The following is a 23,092-nucleotide window of genomic DNA, read 5'->3' as shown; positions in this document are numbered from 1 at the left end:
AGAAAGTCATCCCACTCTACGTCTCCTTCTATCAGCGCTTGGATTACAGCGGCACGCGCCTTCTTTTTGAATGTGATTTTTCTCCAATGAGGGGGCGGAACACATGGCACATTACACTACAGCACTTATATTATTGCACTGGTTGGCTATTAACTGCGAGCAGACAGAATGTCAATCAATGCATTGGAGAATACGGCAGGGGGGGGGGAAAAAGAAAAAAAGTTTCTTGTCAGATTTCCCTAACAAGCAACCATATTTTTTTAAATAAACCCAAAAAACCGCAACCCGCGACCAGGGATTTTCCCTCGCAACTTTACAAAAAAAGAAGCCCAAAGTCGCGTATAATACGCGGACTTGGCAACTGTGGTTGCAATTTGGCTGGCACACATTGTAAATTAATGTACTGTTGAAAATTTTGGTGTCAGTAAGATTTTTTTTAGAGAAATGGACCCTTTTATTTAGCAATGATGCATTAAATTGATCATTGACAGTATAGTCAAATGATTTTCTTTTGATTTTTGTTGTTGTTGTCGTTGTTCATCTGAGAATCATGGAAAAAGAATGCACCACAGTTTCCACGAAAATGTGAAGCAGCACAATTGTTTTCAACATTAATAAGAATGTCTCTTGAGCAGAAAATCAGCATATTAGAATGATTTCTGAAGAATCATGTGACGCGAAAAAATAGAGTAATGGATGCTGAAAATTCAGTTTTGCATCATAGGAATAAATTACATTTTTAAAACATTAAAATGTTGTAGCAGTCGGTCCTAGTCTGTGATTTGTGAGATTAATAAGTATTTGCTGAAGTTCAGTTGTTCATGTAATGAAAATGTATGTCGAAACAAGTGCATCAATTGTATCAGTTAAATATCTGTGGTGCAGTGTTGAAATATCTGACTGTGGTTTTGTTTGTCGTGTTTATTTTTGTGCAGGGTTATGCCGCTGCACTGGATGACCCCGAGCTGATCTATTTGATCCCACCATCTTTGGAAAACAAGAAGGAAGTACTCTTCGGAAATCTGACTGAAATCTATGAATTTCACCAGAAGTAAGGAGACTGATTTTCTGACACATGTCGTAATTTCCAATTTAAGGACATTATAGGCAGTTTCTAGCTGCTCAGAACTAAGGTAGACCACCTATGACAAGTTTGCACCAGCTACGTAGAAACCAGCTGCCATGTTTCAAAACCCGCTAGCAGCTCAAGCTGGATTTTCCAGAAGGGACTGTTCCCATGTCCAGTATTAGCCAGACCCTCCCCCAACGTGACCCCACATTCCTGACGAGGCTCTTAGGACAACTGGTTAGGTTAGTTTCTTTTCCAATGCTTCCTTATAGAGGAAACTTCACACCCAAATCATCTTATTCCGAAAGGGTTTTTTTTGTACAGTGAGTCAGAGACAAACAATAGTGTGCCGGGAACGGGGGGTGTGGTGGGTTTTGTGGCTTGTGATATTAGATTGTCACTAAAAATCCATAGGGGTTGGCTGGCCCGTTGTTCGGCTGGCCTCATGCTTCTGATTATTGTTGTAGAGTTCATTGTCTCCCACCTGGCGTCGAGTTACAGCAAAGTCAAGGATTATGACTATAACAACCCCCATAGTGGGTTTGTGTGTCTCTCCATATGTCTTTCCTCAGCACCTGTTTCTACCGCGTCAATCGAGTGCAGATAAACAGCCGCTTATCATTGCCCATCATTCCCAGCTGTAGCCTTGTTTTTGTGCTTTTACAATCACTGAAACATGTCATCATGTCAGTAATGAAAAGCGTGAGTCCTCAAAGGCTTTTGTGTTTGTTGTTGATATTGGATATTCTGTATTGATTTGTTTGACAGAGATGAAATATGAACAGGCTTTTCTTAGAAATAATCATGTAATGATTCAGTGAAAGGAGAGCAGAGGGATAGTTCTCACAAAAATGAAAATTTTTCATCATTTATTCACCCTTGTGTCATTCCTTGCATGATTTTTATTTCATGCAAAATAAAAGGAGAAGTTTAGAAGAATGTTAATGCTATGCTTTTCCATATAATGAAAGTGAATGGTGACCAAAAATTAGGCTTAAAATATTATAATATGGTCCACTGGTCCTGGAAAAGAGTAGTGTGGACTGCTTTTCCCTGCCTTTTGTCCTCTCATTACCTTCAGTCATTTATTTGTTTTTATACTTATTTGTTCCATTATATTTTGACAGGACTTTTCTCAAAGAGCTAGAAAACTCTGCGGAAAAGCCGGAGTTAGTAGGAACATGTTTTTTGAAGCGGGTGAGTGACATTATGCTGATGTGCTCTGCAGTGTTTCCCCTGCCATTTTATTAGGGGGACCTAATTGAAGGTTGACCCCCTTGAAGGTCAAGTTAATTTTATTTTCTCTATAGCGCCAGATCACAACAGAAGTCATTTAACGTTGCCTTTCCTATAGAACAGATCTATACCTTGTTCTTTTATTAAACAAACTAAATAGCCTTATGTTATTTATCTTATTTACACGACGGCATGTCATTACTATTTAAATATGAATTCTGTGTGTCTCTGTGTTAATTAATGGCGCAGACGCGTGGTTTTGTTTACTACTCACACTACCGGTGATATTAACGTCTGCTGTCTCACTAATGAGGACATAAGTACATGAACAACATCTCCAGAACTGCTCTGAGAGTCGCTTCATGAGCATTTGACCATTTCATTTGAATAAAACTAGCCTCATATCATATACACACAGAAATGTAAAGGTATTCACGGCAACCCGTCAAAATAAAAGTTCGGTTTAACTTGAAGACGGGGCAGAATTACATTACTGTTGTTCAGTAGAATGTACATAATAGGCTACTACTACTAGTATTAAAATTATTAAAACCTTATTTTTAAGGAATAATCATACAATATTTCTTCAATGTTTTAATTGTAATATTAAATTTCCTTTATTTTCCACAAAATAAAATTTGTTTAATTTTCATTAATTAAAAGATAAATTAAATTAATGCTTTATGCCTTAAAAAATGTAAATACACAAAGAATTTCTGAATGAAAAAAAATCATAAGGCTATTGTAAGAATAAATGAAACTTGTTTTTATGCTTTCAAATAATTAGAAATGCTAAAACACAAAATTTGGTGACAATAAAACATAAGGTTGTAAAAAATAAAACATTTCATTGAGCCCTAAACATGTAATTTTTGTTAAACTTGAAATACAGTACAACTACAGTATGTGAAATGGGATTCTAAGGCTTGTCTCCATCTGCTGTCTTACAGAAGGAAGAGTTACAGATTTATGAGAAATATTGTCAGAATAAGCCACGATCGGAGGCTTTATGGCGGCAGTGTGGGGACAGTATGTTCTTTCAGGTGAGGCTTATATAAACACACCTATATACACAGTATACTATTCAAAAGTTTGGGGTCAGTAAGATTTCCTAATGTTTTTGTATACCAAGGCTACATTTATGTAATCAACAATACAGTAATAATGTGAAATATTATTAGAATTTGAAATAACTGTTTACTATTTAAATCTATTTTAAAATGTAATTTATTCCTCTGATGCAAAGCTGAATTTTCAGCATCACTGCTCTAGTCTTTAGTATTGCAGGTTCATTCTGATATCCTGATTTGCTGATCAAGAAACAATTGTTAATATTGTCAGTGATGGAGACAGTTGTGCTGTGTAATATGTTTGTGGAAAACAGTGATAATTTTTTTTTCAGGATTCTATATATATCGTCACTTTTAATCAGTCCTTTCTAAATAAAATACATTTTCTTTTAAAGGGGTCATCGGATGCAAAATTCAATTTACAAGTTGTTTGAACATAAATGTGTGTTGGAAGTGTGTGTACACATCCATCCTATAATGATAAAAATCCACCCAGTGTTTTTTTTTTTGAATCCCTATTTTAAAATCCCCTTTCTCAAATCAGGCTGTTCTGAGATTCCTGTCAGAATGATGTGGTTCTGTACAGGCCACTCCCACGATAGTTGATTGACAGGGCCGTCTAACCTTAGACCCGCCCTGAGTGAGCTGTGAGCTGTCCACCATTTTGTCGACTCCGGTGCAGGGGAAGACAAGATGTCTCTGATTAAGTGATTGAGGTGTTTAGTTGTTGGATGTAATAATGAATATAGCAGTCGTCATTTACTCCCGACATCTGAGCCACTGAAGACGCAGAGGATTAACGTTGCTTTCGTTTTTAAGTGAATGCGCCGATCCCCGATCTGCCTAAATGCGTCTATGTTCACGCAAATCATTTGTGATCCAGCTTCATGTACAGAAGAACATGAAGTATAACGTTTTTTTATGAATCTTTGCAAATCGCCTTTCTTAATAATGTTCTAGTTAGCCAGTTTCGTGGCTGAAGTTTAAAGTCTGCTCGTCACTCCAGGGAAGAGAGGGGCGGGGTCAGCAGAGCTCATTAGCATTTAAAGCAACATGGACTAAAAAGCGGCTTGCTGAAAACAGAGCTGATTTTGACAGGGGAAAATAGATGTTTTTTATACTACCATTGAGAAATTTTAACCAAAGTATGTTATAGACTTTTCATTAAGACCCTAAAGAATCATATTAACTTGTGGAAAATGGGCATCCGATGACCCCTTTAAAAAATTATTTATTGACCCCAAACCTTTTTTTTTTTTTTTTTAACTAATCAATAGTCCCTTCTATAGTAGTAGAAAACTAGCTACCTTTCAAATGTTAAAAGAATCGTTAATGATTTTTGGATGTAGGAGTGTCAGAAAAGATTGGACCACAAGCTTTCATTAGATGCGTATCTGCTGAAGCCTGTGCAAAGAATCACCAAGTACCAACTGATGTTAAAGGTAAGTCCTTCCTCATCTTTTTCCAGTTTGTTGCATATGTTTGTTTGTTTGTATATCAAGGTGGAGATCTCTCAGTTGACTTTTTATTGATTTTAAATTACGCTAATAAACTAACCCTTAAATTTCACCCATTCTACATGTAAAGTAAGACATCGCTTTTTCACACACATTTCTCGATCCACTCATTTTACAGGAGATGCTGAAGTGCAGTAAGAACTCAGAGGGCACCGCAGAACTGGAGGAAGCTCTGGCCACAATGCTGGATATCATCAAATCAGTCAATGACTCCATGCATCAGATCGCCATTACTGGTTTTGAGGTTTCTGCACATCTCATTATGCATATCACAATAGTTTGCATGTTGAACAGATACGGTATTTAAAGGTCAGTATTTTGCATGTTGTGCACCTGCTTTTGTGTGTGTGCTAATTTAAGTCTTATATGTGATTACAGGGCAATCTGAATGATTTGGGAAAACTGCTTATGCAGGGGTCGTTTAATGTTTGGACAGACCATAAAAAAGGTCACAGTAAAGTGAAGGACTTGGCACGCTTCAAACCCATGCAGAGACACCTCTTCCTCTACCACAAAATGCTTTTGTTCTGCAAGAAACGCGAGGAGACATCTGATGGCCATGAGAAATCCCCCTCCTACAGTTTCAAACACTCATTAAAGGTGGGACCGACACCATCAGAGATTTATGCATGGAAGTAATGAAATGGTTAACATGGTTAATATACAGAATGAGTTTCATATCTTACACTGAAGACATATTTTGTCCTTGAACAACGTGGCAACTTCCTATTTGCTCTAAGTTCTCATTTATTTTCAGAGCAAATATTTGACACCTTGATAGTGACATTTGACATGAATTAAAAAAACAATTCCCTGTAGAGTGGCCTTGTTTGCATTTACTTACCTGCAGGACTTACCTGTAGAGCAAAAATTTTATTCATCTATTCTAAATCATCATTATCAATGTATCAAAATGATGAATAGTGAATTATATTTGGGGCAAGCTAAAAATAAATACATTTTAGATCATATCCCTGTTGGAAAAAAAACAACATAAGCTAGTTAGGCATGTTTTGAAGCTTGGTAGCTGGTTTGAGCTTTTGAGGTTTTTTTCAACAGGAATTACATTTGTTAAATTGAGAAACTGATCAGCGGTTTGTTTTTTCTCTCAGATGAGCTCGGTGGGAATCACAGAAAATGTAAAGGGAGACATCAAGAAGTTTGAAATCTGGTACAATGGCAGAGAGGAAGTTTACATCGTTCAGGTACAGGACACAAAAAATTGTGTTTTATTAACAGCATAAATAATTTTGAGTATACAAAGTTGTGTCCAAACATATAAAAATGTTTCTTTTGACCAAATGTGAGGCTATTGTCATATTGTATGCTGTTGTGAAAATTCCTGTGTGTTTTAGAAGTGCCCTGTCAGCCTTTATCATTTCATCTAATCTATTGTATTTTCTGAAAGCACCGTGTTGTTCCATCTGTTGACCATGAGAGGGAACTGTTGTCCCACAGCAGAAAGGTTCCCATTGTTATAACGTGTCCTAAATTTTCTGTCAGGCCCCGTCTATGGAAGTGAAGAACACGTGGGTGTCAGAGATCCGCAAAGTCTTAACAAGCCAGCTGGAAGCCTGCCGAGGTACTTCTGAGCAAACCTCCTTAAACTCTCCCTTCACGCAAACTCAGTCTACTAAAAAACTTGTTACAAACTACCCTGGAGAAAACATGATTCATCTGCCACGTACAGCCAAAATTAATCGTGAATTCACAATGACAGACTGAAACAACTAACTGTTTTTGCATAAACATATTTACACAGAGCTTCGAAACACCTAAAGAGAGAATTGGGCTGTGATGTGGGTCTATGGGATGGAGATGACATGATGTTATCTCAAGTTTTTAGCTTTCATGGTTGATTAGTAAAGGCACTGAAATCAACATCAAAGACCAAACGAATCCTGGAGGTGTTTTGTGTGCTGTGTGAACATTGAATAACCTCTGTGTGACCTCTTCTCTCCCGCTCTCTCTCACATGGCATAGAAGCAAGTCAACTCCATCAGAAGATTACAGAGAACATCTACCATGCTCCTATGAGGTATTTTTATAGCTGTTTTTATTTGCTTTTATCTAACTGGCCCCAATGTGGTGTTTAGTGGATGTACTATAAAGTCAACTTCCCTTATATTTACACATAAGTGTTGAGTAACCATAGTAGTTGAGTAACTATGGGTGTAGTTCTTCACATTAAAGTTTGACACCCAGAAAGTTTTAATAAATAATTGTATATTTTAAACAGCATATCGTTTTGCTATAATACTGTAGTTTTATCTCCTCTTCGCTCCAAAAATGTCTCTTTTCGGTAGCTTTATTTTCACAGCTGTCTGCATCTAATAACAAACCAAATTACTCTGTTTGTTCATGCGAACATATGAATATTTACTTATGGTCGATATAATGGAGTGTTTGTGACTCACACTTCCGATTAATGCTGTACTAAGCACATCTGTCTTATTTAGATTTCTACAAACTACAATATTGTTTAATGGAAATTTGGCTAATCCATTTACTTGATATAATGTAAGATTATGACTAAATCCTTATTAATATTGAAATATTCTTGTGTATTTAAATGCAGTCAGTGTTCTTGTCAACCAAACATCAAAAGTTTTTTCTTCTTTTAATACATGTTATAATATATTCATGTGATGGCAAAGCTGAATTTTCAGCATCATTTCTCCAGTCTTCAAGGTCACTTGAAGGTCATTCTGATATGCTGATTTGCTGCTCAAGAAGCATTTCTTCTTATCAGTATTGAAAACAATTGTGCTGCTTCATGTTTTGTGGATTCATTGATGAATAGAAAGTTCAGAAGAGAAGTATTTATTATTCATAACTTTTGATCAGTTGAATAAATCCTTGCTGAATAAAAGTATTCATTTAAAAAAAACTTACTGAACCCAAACTTGTGAACATATGCATATATAGTTTTAAATGCAACTTTTTGGTGAAATACTTTGATTGAAAATTGCTTGTGCTCTCTTTCTGCATGGGGCCACCGTAAGCATGCATACGCTTATTCTTGTGACATTTGCATCTGTTTTTTTACCGTTGTGTTCTGCTGACTTTGCTTTTATTGACAGAAATATGCGCAAAACAGCTCTCAGGCAGTCTGACTCTTCCAGTCCCGAAACAGGCTACAGGCGGAGCGATGCAGGCCCAAATCTGCGTCAGAAACGAGGTGAGAGCCCTTATAAATCTCTCATAAAGCCTACCGTTTCTCTAACCAACCAAACAAGCAGAAGTATTTACCCTTCAGAGCCTGCAGCGGTCAACAAGGACTATAATGTTCACTACTCATTTGTAGTGAAAGGTTATTTATCACAGGGTGTTGTCGGTCTTCTTCTCTCCTACTTAATTTTTAACCATTTAGTGCATTTTCCTTGATTGGGCCATTATCTCTAATCTCTGCTGTAATGGCTGTAAAATTGCCAACGGGTAATTGGTTACTGGTAAGCACTTCAAAGCTCTATTCCCCTTGGCAAGGTATTTTTGAAATGTAGCTCCGTTATAATGCTGAACGAACTTATTGAGTCCTCTGCTGTGTCTGTCGGTCGGTCTGACCTGGACTGCTCTTGTGGAGGTGGTTTGGGGTAAATATCGCTCTGTTTGGTCTTGCTGTCCTGTCAGGTTGCAGATTCTGAGTGAGTAAAGGATTGTGACAGGTGTTTAGTTCCTCTGAGGATAGAAGTCCTCTCTGTGCTGACCCAGCGCCCCTGACAAACCCAGCCTGGAGGCAGAGGATTATGAGTCTCTGACCTGAGCTGGAGATGTTTTACACTTCTAAACATGTCTCACCTTAGTCCTTGATGCCTCTGATACATCCATTATGGTATAGATTGATGATTTTTTCAAAGGCCGCTGCCACTGCAATATATAGAGAGCATAAATGTAATGCAGATATTGTACGATTTAATCACACAAATGAAATGAACATGAGATATTTATTTACTTAAATATGTTTTAGGATAATTGTACTTTTAGATAAAGTAGCGTACTATTTATTTGCTATTAATCCTTAAAATCAAAATATAAAGGTTTTTAAAAGTGTAATTTTTTTTAAATGCTCTTGAAAAATGTGTTTTAAGCTCACCAATACTGCATTTATTTGATCAAAATGCATTAAAATGGCAAATTGTGAAATATTACAATTTAAAATAACTGTTTTCTATATTAATACATTTTAAAATATAATTTATTTCTGTCATGCCAACACTGAATTTTCAGTGTCATTACTCTAGTCTTCACTGTCACATGATTCTTTAGAAATCATTCTAATGTGCTGATTTGCTGCTCAAGACATGTTTATTATTATTATCAATGTCCCTATTTTTATCAAGCAAACAGTTGTGCTGCTTAACATTTTGCAGAAACCATTATATATATATACATATATATTATTATTATTATTTTTTATTTTTATGATTCTTTGGTGAGCAGAAAGTTCAAAAGAACAGTATTTATAATAATAATAATAATAATAATAATAATAATAATAATAAAAAACTTTGTAGCATAATAAATGTCTTTACTTATTTTTTGAGCCCAGTTTTATCGTTCAATCAAACCTCCAGGAACTTTTATTTTTGAATATGTCAATTATGTGTCTTCTGCTGTAGGTTTGTATACAGTATGACATGACTTATACATGTAGAATGAAATCCTGAATCTTGTTTTGTTTCCAAGATGGTCTAATAGCTGGATAAAAGGTGCAACATAACACCCAATATCACCTGAAGGGGTTAATACAACATAAACAGCATATATGGGCCACTCCGTCACAGACAAAACGATTATTTTTCATGACAGATCCTTTTCCCTGCTGTTCACCTCACCCTCCACCATTTTCTACCTGCTGCTTTAACCGCAGCCCTGTGCTCCTCTCCTCTTCTAGCTGACGCTTCCGCCAGCCTCGGCTCGGAGCGATCTGCTCTCGCTAGAAAGCGCTTCACCTTACAGGGCCTGTCAAACCGCAGGTCTCTCCCTGCAGGTAACAGCACAGCATCATGGCTCGTCTCTATTCAGACTCATCCATCATCTCATCCTGGTGTGTGCCTGTTGTCCCTGTTGTTAAAAATTCATTGTCATCACTCTGTCAGTCGTCTCCGAGATCACTTGAGCCTTTTTTCCGACGTGAGTGACTTCTGAAAGAAACGTGGGACCCTCAAGAGCTTTGCCATCGCAGAATATTTGAATTCTCAGAGGAATCTGAATTGTGTGTAAAGCAGGTCAGCCTCCACTGAAGACAACACAAGAACTGAGACACTTCAAGCTCAAGCAAACATCATAGTGTAGTGTTACACTGAGCTTACACTATTCTACCAACATTTTCAAAACAGTAATGGCATTTTCGAGTAGGATGTTCACCCGATTCATAGGTGCCATTGACTTGAATTGCCTAAAGGCCAAAGTGAAGCTTACAAATGTGTTTCAGTGTTTTGGCATCTATCTATCTATCTATCTATCTATCTATCTATCTATCTATCTATCTATCTATCTATCTATCTATCTGTCTGTCTGTCTGTCTGTCTAGCTGTCTGTCTATCTCTGTCTAGCCGTCTGTCATCTATCTGTCTATCTATTTATCTATCTATCTGTCTAGCCGTCTGTCATATATCTATCTATCTATCTATTAGCAATTAATAAGCAATTAGAGACAATACTGATTGCTAAACAAAGTTAAATTCAGTTCACCTCAAATAGGTTTTCGCAATCAACCTTCTGTCTCTCATCTGGCCACTTCATCTTGTTTTCATATTAACCAGACTAACTACTAACCCATCCCTGCCTTTCACTTTAGAACCCACACCTAAGGAGACAGAGGCCACACGCCGCTTTTCTTTAGCCTCGACTGTCAGCTCCGCCTCTGCACCGCGCAATAAAGGTACTGCTTGTGGTTTTAATTTGGTGCAGGATCACCTCTAAGCATGTTTCTAAATTGTTTTAGCGGGGTCAGAAGACATAAAACCCCTACAAGTGACACAACAACGTAGAGCACTCCCATTATAATAGTAGCGTGCAATGTTTGCGTATTATAGTTTGCTTGCTGCTTTGTTAGCATGCCGCTTTAAATCTCTTTGATAAAACCTATTCTGTGGTCATAATAACAAAATGACCAAAAAGTATTTGATACCAGTTCAGGTGACATTTTATCCCCCCACCTCAATTTTAAATAAAATGAATCAATTAAGATTAGTAGTTTAAGAGTAATCTTCTCTTTTTTATTGTCAGTATTGATGTTTTATTCATATATACAATAATACAGCATATAATACAGTAACAAAGATTTTGAAAGAAGTCCCTTATGCTCACCAAGTCAATTTTACAGTATTGTAAAAATAACTTTTTTTATTTTAATATATTTTTCAGCATCATTACTCCACTCCTCAGTGTCATACAATCCTTTAGAAATCATTTTAATATGCTGACTTTGTGCGGCATATTAAATAGTTATGCTTAATGTTATTGTGGAAACTGTAATACATTTTTTCAGGATTCTTTGATGAATAGAAAGTTTAAAAGAGCAACATTTATTTAAAATAGAAATCTTTTGTAACATTATGCTTTTACTGTCACTTTTCATTAGTTTAAAGGGGTCATATAATGCCATTTTTGTACAAGCTAATATGATTCTTTAGGGTCTAAATTGAAAGTTTGTAATATACTTTAATTAAAAATTCTCATTAGTATTGAAAGAAAACACTCATTTTACCTGCTCAAAAACAGCTCTGTTTTCAGCACACCGTTTTAGTGCGTGTGTTTTTAAATGCTAATGAGCTTTGCTCGCCCCGCCCCTCTGTTCTGTGGGGTGTTTTTGATTCTTCAGATGTGCTTGCCTATACAAAAGTAAATATGTGATCAGATAACATAACTTATTCTGGCATAATATTGAAAAACATCAATTAGAGTATTTATAGTCTTGGATCATATGCATTTGCAGGATGTAAACAGTATTTTGCAGGTATTGTGTTACCATTAATTTTCATGCAGTTATAACTGTTTTTTATTTATTTAAATTTTTTACATTACTTCTTCACAGACACTGTTATAAACCATCTACAAAAGTAAGCTTAGTGTAGTGTTATCATGTTAACTTTAATACCTGCGTACACAGTTTGTAATAACACAATAACCATAACGTTTTGTTCATTATAAACGTGGGATTATTAATTATATTGAGAATGTCGTAAATAGAAAACATGCATGTACCCTGAATGTAAACATTAGCCACATACATCGTGAAGCGTGCTAGCGATTTGCAAAGATTAATATAAAGATTAATATAAAGGTTAATTAAACGTTACACTCACTTCTTCTGGAGGTTCAGCAGGAACACGAATAGTTGGTACCGATTCTTTTTCAGGAGCAGCTTCTTAACAAAACCAGCTTTATACTGACCTTCATTTATAAAGCAGTCTGGTGAAAATGATTCGCGCAAACATGAAAACATTGACGTTGCTCGTGGGGAATATTCCCTTCAAAAGCAAAACTCAGCCACTGTGTCTTCAGCGGTTCGGACTTAGGAACATCAAAATGACTGCTGTGTTCATTATTGCACCCGAGAACAGAACACCACAATCGCTTAGACGCCATTCTGCTCATAGACAGCTCCAGCGTATATCAACAATGACGCGCGGACTATGATTGACAGCTCGCTCACGAGCAAGGGCGGGTCTGTGTTGAAACACTGCTGTCAATCAACCATCGTGGGAGGGGCGTCTGACCGTGTGGCGTCACACGGTCGAACGGCTTGATTTGAGACAGGGTAAAACAAATAAGGAGATAAAAAAAAAACACTGGATGGATTTTTATCATTTTATGATGGTTGTGTACAGGCACTGCTAACACACATTTCAGTACAATCAACTTGTAAAAGTGCATGTACCATTATATGACCCCTTTAATGCATGCTTGTTGAATTAAAGTATTCATTTCTTTTTAAATAATAAATCGTACCGACCCCAAACCTTAAACAAGTAGAGAAACTGCGAGCATTCAAAGTAGCCACCTGTCACTCCAAATATAGTCATTGTTCAACTCTTATCGATACTACACTAAAAAAAAAAAAAAAAAAAAGTTGAGCAAACTTAAAAGTTGAAGGCAACCAGCTTCAGCAGATTTTTGAGTTTTCTCAACTTGTTGATTTAAGTTTATACAGCAAAAAGTTCTGCTGAAGCTGGTTGCCTTAAATGTTTGCTCAATATTTTTTATTATTATTATTATTTTTTAACAGTGTACCGTTACTGAATGTCCTGCTCCACAGGAGGTCGGGGTGGGCCTGTCCCGCGTATTTAAAAGCTGAGCATTCAGTTTCCCAATTCTCTGGCCTGCCCTGAAAGTCGTGTGGTGCTCATTACACCCAGACCTTTTACACAGAGACTGGCATTGTTACATTTTTCATATTTTATTATGAACCTTTGACATCCCAAGCTTCTTCATTACAGCTCATATGAAATCAAACTGTGCACTTCACAGCAAATGAATCCCCTAAAAACATGAAGGGACAGCTGCATTGAATAATAAATACTGACTTGATAAGCTGACATTTGGGATGTGTCGTGACATTTAGCAGTGTAGCGCTGCTGCACAGCTCTGGGAATGTAAATGAGAATTTAGATGCACATGAGCCTTTTGTTTCTTGTGGCCTCATTATTCCCTTTTATTGTAATGAAACTGCAGGGGAATAATGAAAGATTATTGTGATAATTAATCTTGGATTGATAGGTTGAGGGATTGTGATAGATGAGCTGGCCTTTTTTTCTAAAAGAAATGCATGTTTGTGCTTAGTTCCTCTCTCCTCTAGCCTTAAGAGCAAGAGGCATCAGATCAAGAGTGACCCTACACCCTTTGGCTTTGAAGGTACCACGTGGACAGTACGGCATGCTGCATGTTGAACATAGTTCTTGTAAGATGGTTGTGGGTTTGTTTTTATTCATTTATTGTTTATAATAAGTGGCCAGATGGTTTTTATTCAAAGCGGTTGCACTGGTTGCAAGGACAATTGTTCTGGAACAATTTGGAGATAAGGGTACAATGCAAATGTGTGATTTTAAAAATGTGTTTGTTTTATTATATTATTAATGATAATGTAATATTTATTAATTTATCTTTACATGCATTTATTTAGCAAGTGTTTATCATTTTATTATTGTTATTAGTTTAAAATTATATTTTTCACATTTATTAATATTTATTTCTTGAATAATTTTGTAAATATTACTTTTTCATATATTTTTCATATACATAAGTGCTCAAAAATATTTTTAAATGTTTTTTTAATAATGTAATGTTTATATATTTTAACATGCATTAGTTTAGCAAGTGTTCATCATTTTATTATTATTATTATTATTAATAAAAAAAATTATAAATACTTTTTCATTTGAAAAACATTTTACATGTATTTTTTACATTTTAATATATATTTTTACTTTTTTTTTAATCATTTTTTTTCTGTCACTGAATAGTAGGTTTACTTTAATAAATTAATTAATAGGTTTAAACTCCACAGTTAGTATAATTATACAAGAAACTGCAAGGCAGCCATAAATTGGTATACATTAATGATTTGTCATTTCCAGCTCATTCTTACCAATTTCGTATCATGTGTTGCTGAACCTGCATTAATTTTAACCATCAGGCTACCAGATGTCATTTGATGCTTGTTTTGTTTATCTATTCCGTGTTCTTGCACTGTGGTGGTGGTGGTTTTCAGCTCATCTAAAGCATGTATCATCCTCCAAATCTATCCTGTTTCCTTTCCCTCTGAATTTGAGCTGCACCTTGTTTTATCATGCTCTCTCTTGTTCAGATAAGGCTGTATGTAGATTTCTATTGGTGCGAGAGACGTCCTGTGGTTATTTTTTCAGCGGTTGGCTGTTACTGATTCATGCATGCTAATGTGAGGTTCCGTTTCACCTGCAATGCTGCCATTAAAGAGGTCATGTTTGATAAGACAGTGAATTTCCTCACAGACACCATGCGAGGTGCACTTCCCGCTGAGAGCAAAAGTAAAGGTACTGCCGGTACCAAGCCCGCTGTGCCGAGGTCTGCATCTCAACCAGGTAATCATGTGAAAAGAGGCAGTGATATGCCAATCATATTGGGTTCTCGTGGGTGTTTTCGTCTATTTTCATTCCTCATTCGATGCCTGACGGTGACAGAATCCGTCAGAGTTATTTTCATTGAGTACTTCAGCATCTTGTCTTCCTTTCACAGAAGATTTTTCTGGCAAACCCGAGCACTAGACTATTCCCTGAGCATCATCTCTCATAAGGTTTTTACTGAAGGATGTTAACTCATGTGTACTATTTTCCAGGATGGAGTCAACGGCGTCTGCCATCAATGGACGCTGAGGATTTTGAGACCATTCCATCAAGTGCTGAAGAACTCTCCATTTCCTCAGACGGAGAGGATGAAGGACAGAACAAAAACGTATGTGTCTGGGTCTACAACGTCTTTATCCACGTTCTGGCCACATATTTCATTCATATGGAGGGGGAAACACTCTCATGCCATCCCAAACTATGACTTTCTTCTGTAAAATGCTAAATAACCATAATAATAATAATTTAATTATTTATACTTTTACATTTATTTCATACGTATTTGTAAATTACTTTTTCACGCATTAAATACTTTCATAGAATATTATGTTTTCTTTGCTCTGGTTTTTGCAAGAATACCGATAGTTTGAAATTATACAGTTTTAACAGTTTGTAAAGATATTTTGAAAAAATGTCTCCAGGTCCACCATAATTTGGACCTCATTTCAATTTTCTTTTTAAAAATATTTATACATTTACATTTTAATTTTATTTTAAAAGTACTATTATTTAATATGTATTTTTAAATATTTTTGAATTACTTAATATTTTTCACACACATGCAACTCTTTTGTCTTTTTGACCTTTCTTTTTTTTCTTCAAAATATTTATACTTTCACATTTTCATTTTAAAAGTATAAATTTTACATGTTATATATATATTATTATTATTATTATTATATTATTATAATTATTTTTAATTATTATTATTATTTTTCACACACAAATTAAATCTTTTCATAGCCTATTAAGTTTTCTTTAATACACTTTTCTTTTCTTTTTTTTGCAAGAATACCAATAGTTTGAAATCATAGTAACACAATTTTCACTTTTGGTTAAAATGTCCCTTTCAGGTAAGAAACTAACAAACAAAAAAGTATCACAACTGAGAGATCTGACCGATTTTACGAGAGCTCAGATAAAAGATAAGGTCTAGCAATGTTTGACAATTAACACAGAAAGGTGGTCAGATTATTTTAGACTCTTAAACACCCCGAGGAGTTTCTTTGTTTAATCCTTCTGCTTGATGCATGAGAGGAGCTTCAGTAAAGAGGCTTAATAACAGCTATGAAGAGCAAATTCAGTCAGAACCTATTTAACAGCAGCCAGAGGGATTTAAACGTTACGTACTTGGTTCCTACCACCAGAGGGCATCCTTGAATAAACAACAGATAAGATTTCTATTGACTAAACACACACATCCCTGATTGAATCTAACTTTCCTACCCATATCTGTCCTGTTACAAGTAAAGCCAAAAATTGGTGCCATGACCCGGAAATAAATCATGCTCTTTTTTCTTTTTTTTTCCTCCTCTTAAGGGGGATAATAATCGCTATCAGGTGCAGCTGACATACGAGTCAGGTACCACTCAGGAACTTTCCGTCGAGGCAGGAGATTTAGTACAGTTCCTAGAAGAGTCGGAGAATGGCCACTGGTGAGTATTGAGTACAGTCTTCATCCAGATACTGTATGTTCCTGCAGGTGTCACATGCTGCAGTCAGAGGCCTTTCCTAAAGACCTGGCAGTCATTAGTGAAACCCCACAATTTTTAAATGGGATCAGAATCAGTTATTTTGTTGATTTATTTCAACCAATTTATTTTCTAAAAAAAGATGGCTTATTGGACAACTTAGAAATTGGGTTAATGATGTGATTTGTTTCTTGTGTCACTTTTTCTTTTTTAATTTATTCAAAAATAAATTAAAAATGTAATGAATTGAATTCACCTCTTTTATAATGAGTCTGTTGTCAATTTCTGTATGAAAATAATTTTTTGTCAGGGTGATACAGCTGTCCTGATGTCATACTGAAGAAAAAAAGGCATTTTAAAATAATACTTTTCTTGCTTTTTAAAAAGAAGACCTTATTAAGTAGTTGGGCATTATGATGTATCATTCCTCAGGAATAAATATTTTACCAAAACTGCTTCACTGCTTATTAATATTTGGAAAAACCCAAAGGCATGTATTGCAGAAATCAACATGCAGAAATGTGAAAAAAAAAAAAAGCATTAAACAGGAAATTATATCACAGTGACCCCTGCAGACCATCTAAAATCCCTGAAGATATAATTTGACCTTTTTATGTCAAGGCAAGGTTGTTCATGCTGTAAAATATCATGTGGTGAGACTCCCCAAATAACATGATATTTGTGAATTAATAATTCATAATATAAGTTTTGTTGTTTATCTTTAAAAATATATTTTAAAAAATTCATTAAGATGAATAAGGTGTAATGAAAGTATGTTGTGTTATTACGCCACATGACATTTTCAGAGTTGTTAAATTGAAAAGGTTTTTCATAAACACATTAAAAGTGCATTTCTAAGAACTAAGGCACATGCTTTATTATTATTATTTTTTTCCATCATGGCCACTCTTTTCTTTTACTCAGTTGTCTCCAAAAGCCAAGATGAAATAGAGGTTTCACAGGGGTCTGATGATGCTGAATACCACCTAATATGCACTTAGTAACATTTCTAAAATGAAATGAAAAAGCCAGCAGTATGCTGAAGTATCTCATACATATTTAATCTTGGAAACTGTCTCCAGTCATTTTCAGTGCTTGAGTTTCTGCTTTGTAAAGTGTTTCAAAGTTTTCTTTGCTCACCAATCAACCCCCTCAAACCCTTCATAAGAAGTTTTCAAGCTTTCATGGATGTGGATGTTTTGACATTGTGCAGAGCTGAGCTAAAGTTTAGGTAGCTGGCTTCACGTCTTGAGCCACTGAGTTTGCTCAGTTGTGTCAGGAGTATATGCGATATAATATATACAGTCAAGAAACTGGTTGTGGTTGTGCTGTTTTTTCTGCATTGATACTGATCACCAATATCACAACGTAATCCCAGCGTCCCACAGTATAACCAATAAACCTAAAAGATTTACCCTACAAAAACTTGTTCAACTTTCACAGTGCACCAAACTTCCCCCGAGTAGGATATGTTCTTGTATTATCAATCTGTCGTGGTCCTGGAAAATTATTCAGATCCGGTCTGAAAATTCAGGGAATAATCAGCAATTATTTTAATTGACAAGCTATTTTATGATCAGCTCTGAAATGTAATTGCACCATTTCAAAAATTAGCATGGAGATCATCAAGTGTAATCATTTAATTTACAATATTGACTTTGCAGTACTCAGAACATTATTGACTTATTACACGTTATGACATTACTTACGATATAATCGCTCGTATTTTCTCTGTATCTTCTTCAGGTAAAAGTTACTGAGCCTCTAAGGGTACATGATGATAAAAAAATATATATTTCATTGCTTTTGTGTTTCTCACCAAACATTTGTTTCCCAAGAAAATGTGACCGTTTTGCGAGCAAATGCAGTGTTAGGAATGTGAAGGTTTTGCAAGAAAATGCAATGGCATAGAATTGGACATTTTCCTCTCATTTAATTTCTCCATTTCCATGTCCCTTTAGGTGCTCCATAACAAGTGAATAAAACTTGTAGCTAAACGTGTAACTATGGTGGCCAATGGTGCACAACACAACATTTACAGAAGCAAAGACATTTTCAAAATACAACGGAATTAAGCCACAGAACAGCAGAAATACTCCTGACCACAAGAGGGCAGTCTCAATCTGGAAAATCAAGATTTTTCAGAACTTGTAAAATCAATAGTATAGATTTAAGTTTATAGATTAATTTGTCCATTGGATCAGATACGGATACTATTGTCCTCCAATTCCATAGCGACTCTTCTTGGTGGTCGGTTGCATTTCAGTAGCGTTGCGGCTTAATTTTGTTGTGTTTTGAACTTTTTTTGTTTGGTATATTGTTTTGTGTTGTCGGCCAGCACATGTAACGGGTCCATCAAACCTTTTTTTGTTGTCTGAATTACAGTTCCAAGCAGTCAGCCGATCATTTTGAACCCTCTCTAGCACAAAGCTGTAAGTTCATGCTGCCGTTGAAGATGAACACTGTCTCTCATGTTCTAGGCTAGTCAAGAACCTTAGAACTCAGAAGACAGGACTGGTGCCGCCCACTGTCCTGCAGTCCACAGCAGAGGGAGTAGACCTTTACAGTAACTCTGGTACCGCACACCAATCCCAGGACGAGCAGCAGAAGGGCATGACTGACATCCTCACTCTGGACACACTTAGTCTGGACAGATGGTCACCATAAAATTCATTCATAGCTATTGGACACATACACTGCTTGCTGCTGCACTATATGTGGATTACATCTGCTTTAGATGATGATGCACTTTGACCTCTGATGTCACTCAGTCCCTTCTCACTCAAACACATACTGTACCTTACATGTGATTGCACACAAGACACCGTCGTGAGACAAGCCGGCTGTAGTTTGAGATCTAGGTCAGCAGACGGCGAGACAGTCTGCAGTTTTTAAGAGGTGTGCATGGCATCACCTCCACTGGCATGCACTTCATTCCATGAAAACTTGGCATGCTCACAATGCCACTTTCGGTCTTGTTTGTCTGGTTTTCTCAAACTCTTGCTCTCCAATAATAACAAGATTCTGCTTATTCCTTTAAAGCTTTGACTAAGTGCGGAGGCTCTGGACTCAACTATAAGGATTTTTGCCCTGCTGGCATTTTACATATACAACAGACATGCATACAACGTATTATTACAGTTTAAATGATATTTTCTATTTGAGTAGTTTTCTATTTTAAAATATAATTAATTATAATAGTTTTCTAATTTAAAATATAAAATATAATATAAATAATAATTAATAAATAAAGTAAAATTTTTGGAGCAATTACTCCAGTCTTCAGTGTCAAGTGATCCTTCAGAAATCATGCTGATAATGTTGAAAACAGTTGAAATGCTTGATATTTTATGTAAAACCTGAAATGTCAAAAGAACAGCATTTATTTAGAAATACAAATCTTATGTAATAATGTTAATGCATCCTTATTAAATAAAATTATTAATTTATGCAAAAAACATTTTGAACAGTAGTGTAATGTATAAATGGTGATAATATTGATGCATATATATTTTATTATAATAATGTAGAAATAATAAAATGCGCGTGTGTGTGTGTGTGTTAGGGGAAAATATTATATTACATTATAAAAAAGTATTACATTATATGTGTGACAGGAAAAACATTTAAATATATTTTGATATTTTAATCAGAATAAAAGCTACGCTTTCTTCACAGAACACACATACTCATATAATTAATATATAATTCTTGTATAATTCCATATATATATATATATATATATATATATATATATATATATATATAATTCCTGTGATTTTGCCATTAGTTTTTAGTGTATATATATATATATATATATATATTATACATAAAATGTATATATTTTTCTAACATTTTCCTAAATATGATACTAAAACTAATATATAAGAATATATAGTATATATATATATATATATATATATATATATATATATATACTTTTAAAATGAAAAATATTTCTAAAATTAAAGTTGGGTTTTCTTTACAAAAATATTTTTATTGCTTCATCCTTATCATCTCATAGATTCATCCTTATTGTTGAGCCCTGCAGCTGTTTGGAGCTGAATATATGATTGTGTTTGTATGCTTTTCATGTTGCGCTTCACGCTTCTCCACCTGTGCTTACTGGCAGAAACAAAACACCCTCATCCCATTTAAAAAGATGTAAAGCACAGGAATGACTCTGAAGGTTTGCGTCTTTGTCATGCCATTTCTTTTGTCTTGTTTGTACGGATCTTGTCCTTGCTGTGATTGAGGGCTGTTGCAAGGTCTGGTTTTATTTTGCCACCCGTGTTCTGTTGCTCTCGATGAAAAAAAAAAAAAAAACCTGTATATTACATTACTTATCTTCTCATTCTCTGCTTTTTAGATATTTTCAGTGACCTCTGCACCGCTGCCCTCACCGACACAGAGGAGGCAGACGACAGCACCGCTCAGGACGGCAGATTTGCATGCTGAACGTGCCGTAGCGCCGTGCTTCTACACCATACTCGACAACAGCTCCATATCTTTTGTAATACTACACAGACATCTGCTCCGCTGAAGGAATAGGTGAACTGACCGATCAGAACGTATTCCAGTCATTTCTGGCCTTCTCCAGCGCTGACATAACATTGACAACATCCTGTAGTCGTGAGTCAGAAATACAGCATTCAGCCTTCGTTCTTTCACTCTGCTGTGCCTTAGCAGCAAACGAAAATAAATATCTGGATCTCTGTGAACGCCGGACGCTGATTCTGCACCGAGGCTGTCATTTGAAAACACTGAGAAGAAGAGACTCGAGACTTTTCTGTCCTGCTGAAAATTTCACTGAAATGCTTAAAGGGATAGTTCACCCAAAATTGATTATTTACTCACTCTCATGTTATTCCAAACCTCTATGAACTTTTTCTTCTTCAAGAAATAGCCATTGACTTCCATAGTATTTTTTTTCCCCAGTACTGTATAAGTCAATGGCTACCAGCAACTGTTTTCATTTTTGGGTGAACTGTTCCTTTAAATATACTTGATTGTTTTGTTGTTTATTGCTTGTTTGCTTATGAGACTGTTGGTCAGAAACACAGCACTTTTGATGAATTAATATTCTCTAATGTAATGTACAATATTTATACTCTCTTTTATATTCTGACATGAAAGTTGTACAAGCCATCTGTAAATCTTCGTTCCTTCGCTGTTTGTAATATCTTTAATCCTCTTCAAATATTTGCCTCTACTTGATATATTAATCTCTATCATGGTCTGGTTGTACATAAATAATCTCGAAACATAGTAAAAACGTGGGATATTTACTCCGGAGATGTTTTTATATGCATTTCAGAAAATATGATTGTTGTAGCATAAATATTCCAGCTGTACTGTAAAAGCATCTGCTACTGTTATTTTACAGTATTGCTCATGAATGTTGTCTGTTTGTGCTAAAACGAATACAGAAATCAGATGTACTGTATCCTTCCTGCTTTGACATGAAGAACTGGATGACAGTGAATGTAGTAATGATGCCAAAAGTTTCGTCTCATAACCGTCAATATCCACATATGATTGCGATTTAACGATAGTTTAATTACTTTCCGATAGGTTCTTAAATGTAAATATCTAAGCACAAAGATTTGATATTGAATGCTGATGTGATTCATGGTAGTATCATCGTTCTGTTCATATATGGCTTATGTGAATATTTTGCTTTTCACAGCTTCCTTACGGACGGTATTCCAGCTGATGTGAATATGTATTACATAACTGTACATTTCCAAATGCATAATGAAATACATTCATTATAAAACAATGTCTGTGACTTTGCATATGGAGACTATTAAACCCAACCAAACATAAGTTAGATGGTTAGCAATGTCATGAAGATGGAATGAAATCTTTCAAATGTTCTCCATGGACTTCTTCCAAAAACTGGTCCATCAGGCTGTTTTTGGTTGTAATTAGAAGCTTTTTAAGAGAGTTTGTGACACAAAAGTGTGCATCTGAAAGAGGAGGACAGCAACGAGAGAGAGGGCCAGGCAAGATTCACTGGGCTTTGTTCTACAGAGGGTGTCTTTCAAACTCCCAAAATCTCCTGAGGGCGGCAGGAGAGTAAAGCAGATGAGAAGGAAAGAGAGTGGAGAGAGCAGGACACAAAGACCCGGGGAGATGTGACGAGCATTGAAACTGAATTTTAAAAAAGTGCACTGCCTTCACTTTGTCCTTGGGTTTGGCTTCAGGTGTCTAAAGATTTTGAAGACACCTGGCAGTCTATTTATCATGAGTCGTTGTCCGCTGAAAGCAGGCCGGGCAGAAGAAAGACGGAGACTTCTGTCGGCGGGAAAGGGGCTGCTCTTTTGGATAAACGGAGGGCAGGCTGAGTCTCATTGCTCGGGTTCAATGGAAGTTAATGGAGTGACATCACATCGGGACA

The 23,092-nt window shown here is 35.7% G+C and overlaps 1 protein-coding gene across 15 annotated transcripts in view; it reads left to right on the top strand.

Annotated features, from left to right (window-relative positions):
* The window catches only part of mcf2l2 (MCF.2 cell line derived transforming sequence-like 2), a 79,722-nt gene extending 56,630 nt beyond the window's left edge, over positions 1-23,092 (top strand). For 7 of the 15 annotated variants that reach the window (XM_058791202.1, XM_058791200.1, XM_058791205.1 and 4 more), the window contains 18 exons: positions 936-1,051; positions 2,197-2,266; positions 3,256-3,348; positions 4,725-4,817; positions 5,011-5,136; positions 5,271-5,492; positions 6,005-6,097; positions 6,396-6,474; positions 6,876-6,930; positions 7,976-8,073; positions 9,787-9,882; positions 10,693-10,776; positions 13,680-13,751; positions 14,867-14,956; positions 15,211-15,326; positions 16,538-16,653; positions 19,170-19,264; positions 21,059-23,092. In XM_058791202.1, the coding sequence (XP_058647185.1) occupies positions 936-1,051; positions 2,197-2,266; positions 3,256-3,348; positions 4,725-4,817; positions 5,011-5,136; positions 5,271-5,492; positions 6,005-6,097; positions 6,396-6,474; positions 6,876-6,930; positions 7,976-8,073; positions 9,787-9,882; positions 10,693-10,776; positions 13,680-13,751; positions 14,867-14,956; positions 15,211-15,326; positions 16,538-16,653; positions 19,170-19,264; positions 21,059-21,147 (1,803 nt within the window). In that variant the 3' untranslated portion in view covers positions 21,148-23,092. Of the gene's footprint in view, positions 1-935; positions 1,052-2,196; positions 2,267-3,255; positions 3,349-4,724; positions 4,818-5,010; positions 5,137-5,270; positions 5,493-6,004; positions 6,098-6,395; positions 6,475-6,875; positions 6,931-7,975; positions 8,074-9,786; positions 9,883-10,692; positions 10,777-13,679; positions 13,798-14,866; positions 14,957-15,210; positions 15,327-16,537; positions 16,654-19,169; positions 19,265-21,058 lie in introns of those variants that run through there. The other 8 variants (XM_058791201.1, XM_058791206.1, XM_058791207.1 and 5 more) reach the window with 8 other exon arrangements.

This window comes from Onychostoma macrolepis, chromosome 11 (genome assembly GCF_012432095.1).
Source record: "Onychostoma macrolepis isolate SWU-2019 chromosome 11, ASM1243209v1, whole genome shotgun sequence".
NCBI classification, from domain to species: domain Eukaryota; kingdom Metazoa; phylum Chordata; class Actinopteri; order Cypriniformes; family Cyprinidae; genus Onychostoma; species Onychostoma macrolepis.
Note: the sequence above shows the minus strand (reverse complement) of the source record. Positions and strands in the feature narration are given on the sequence as shown.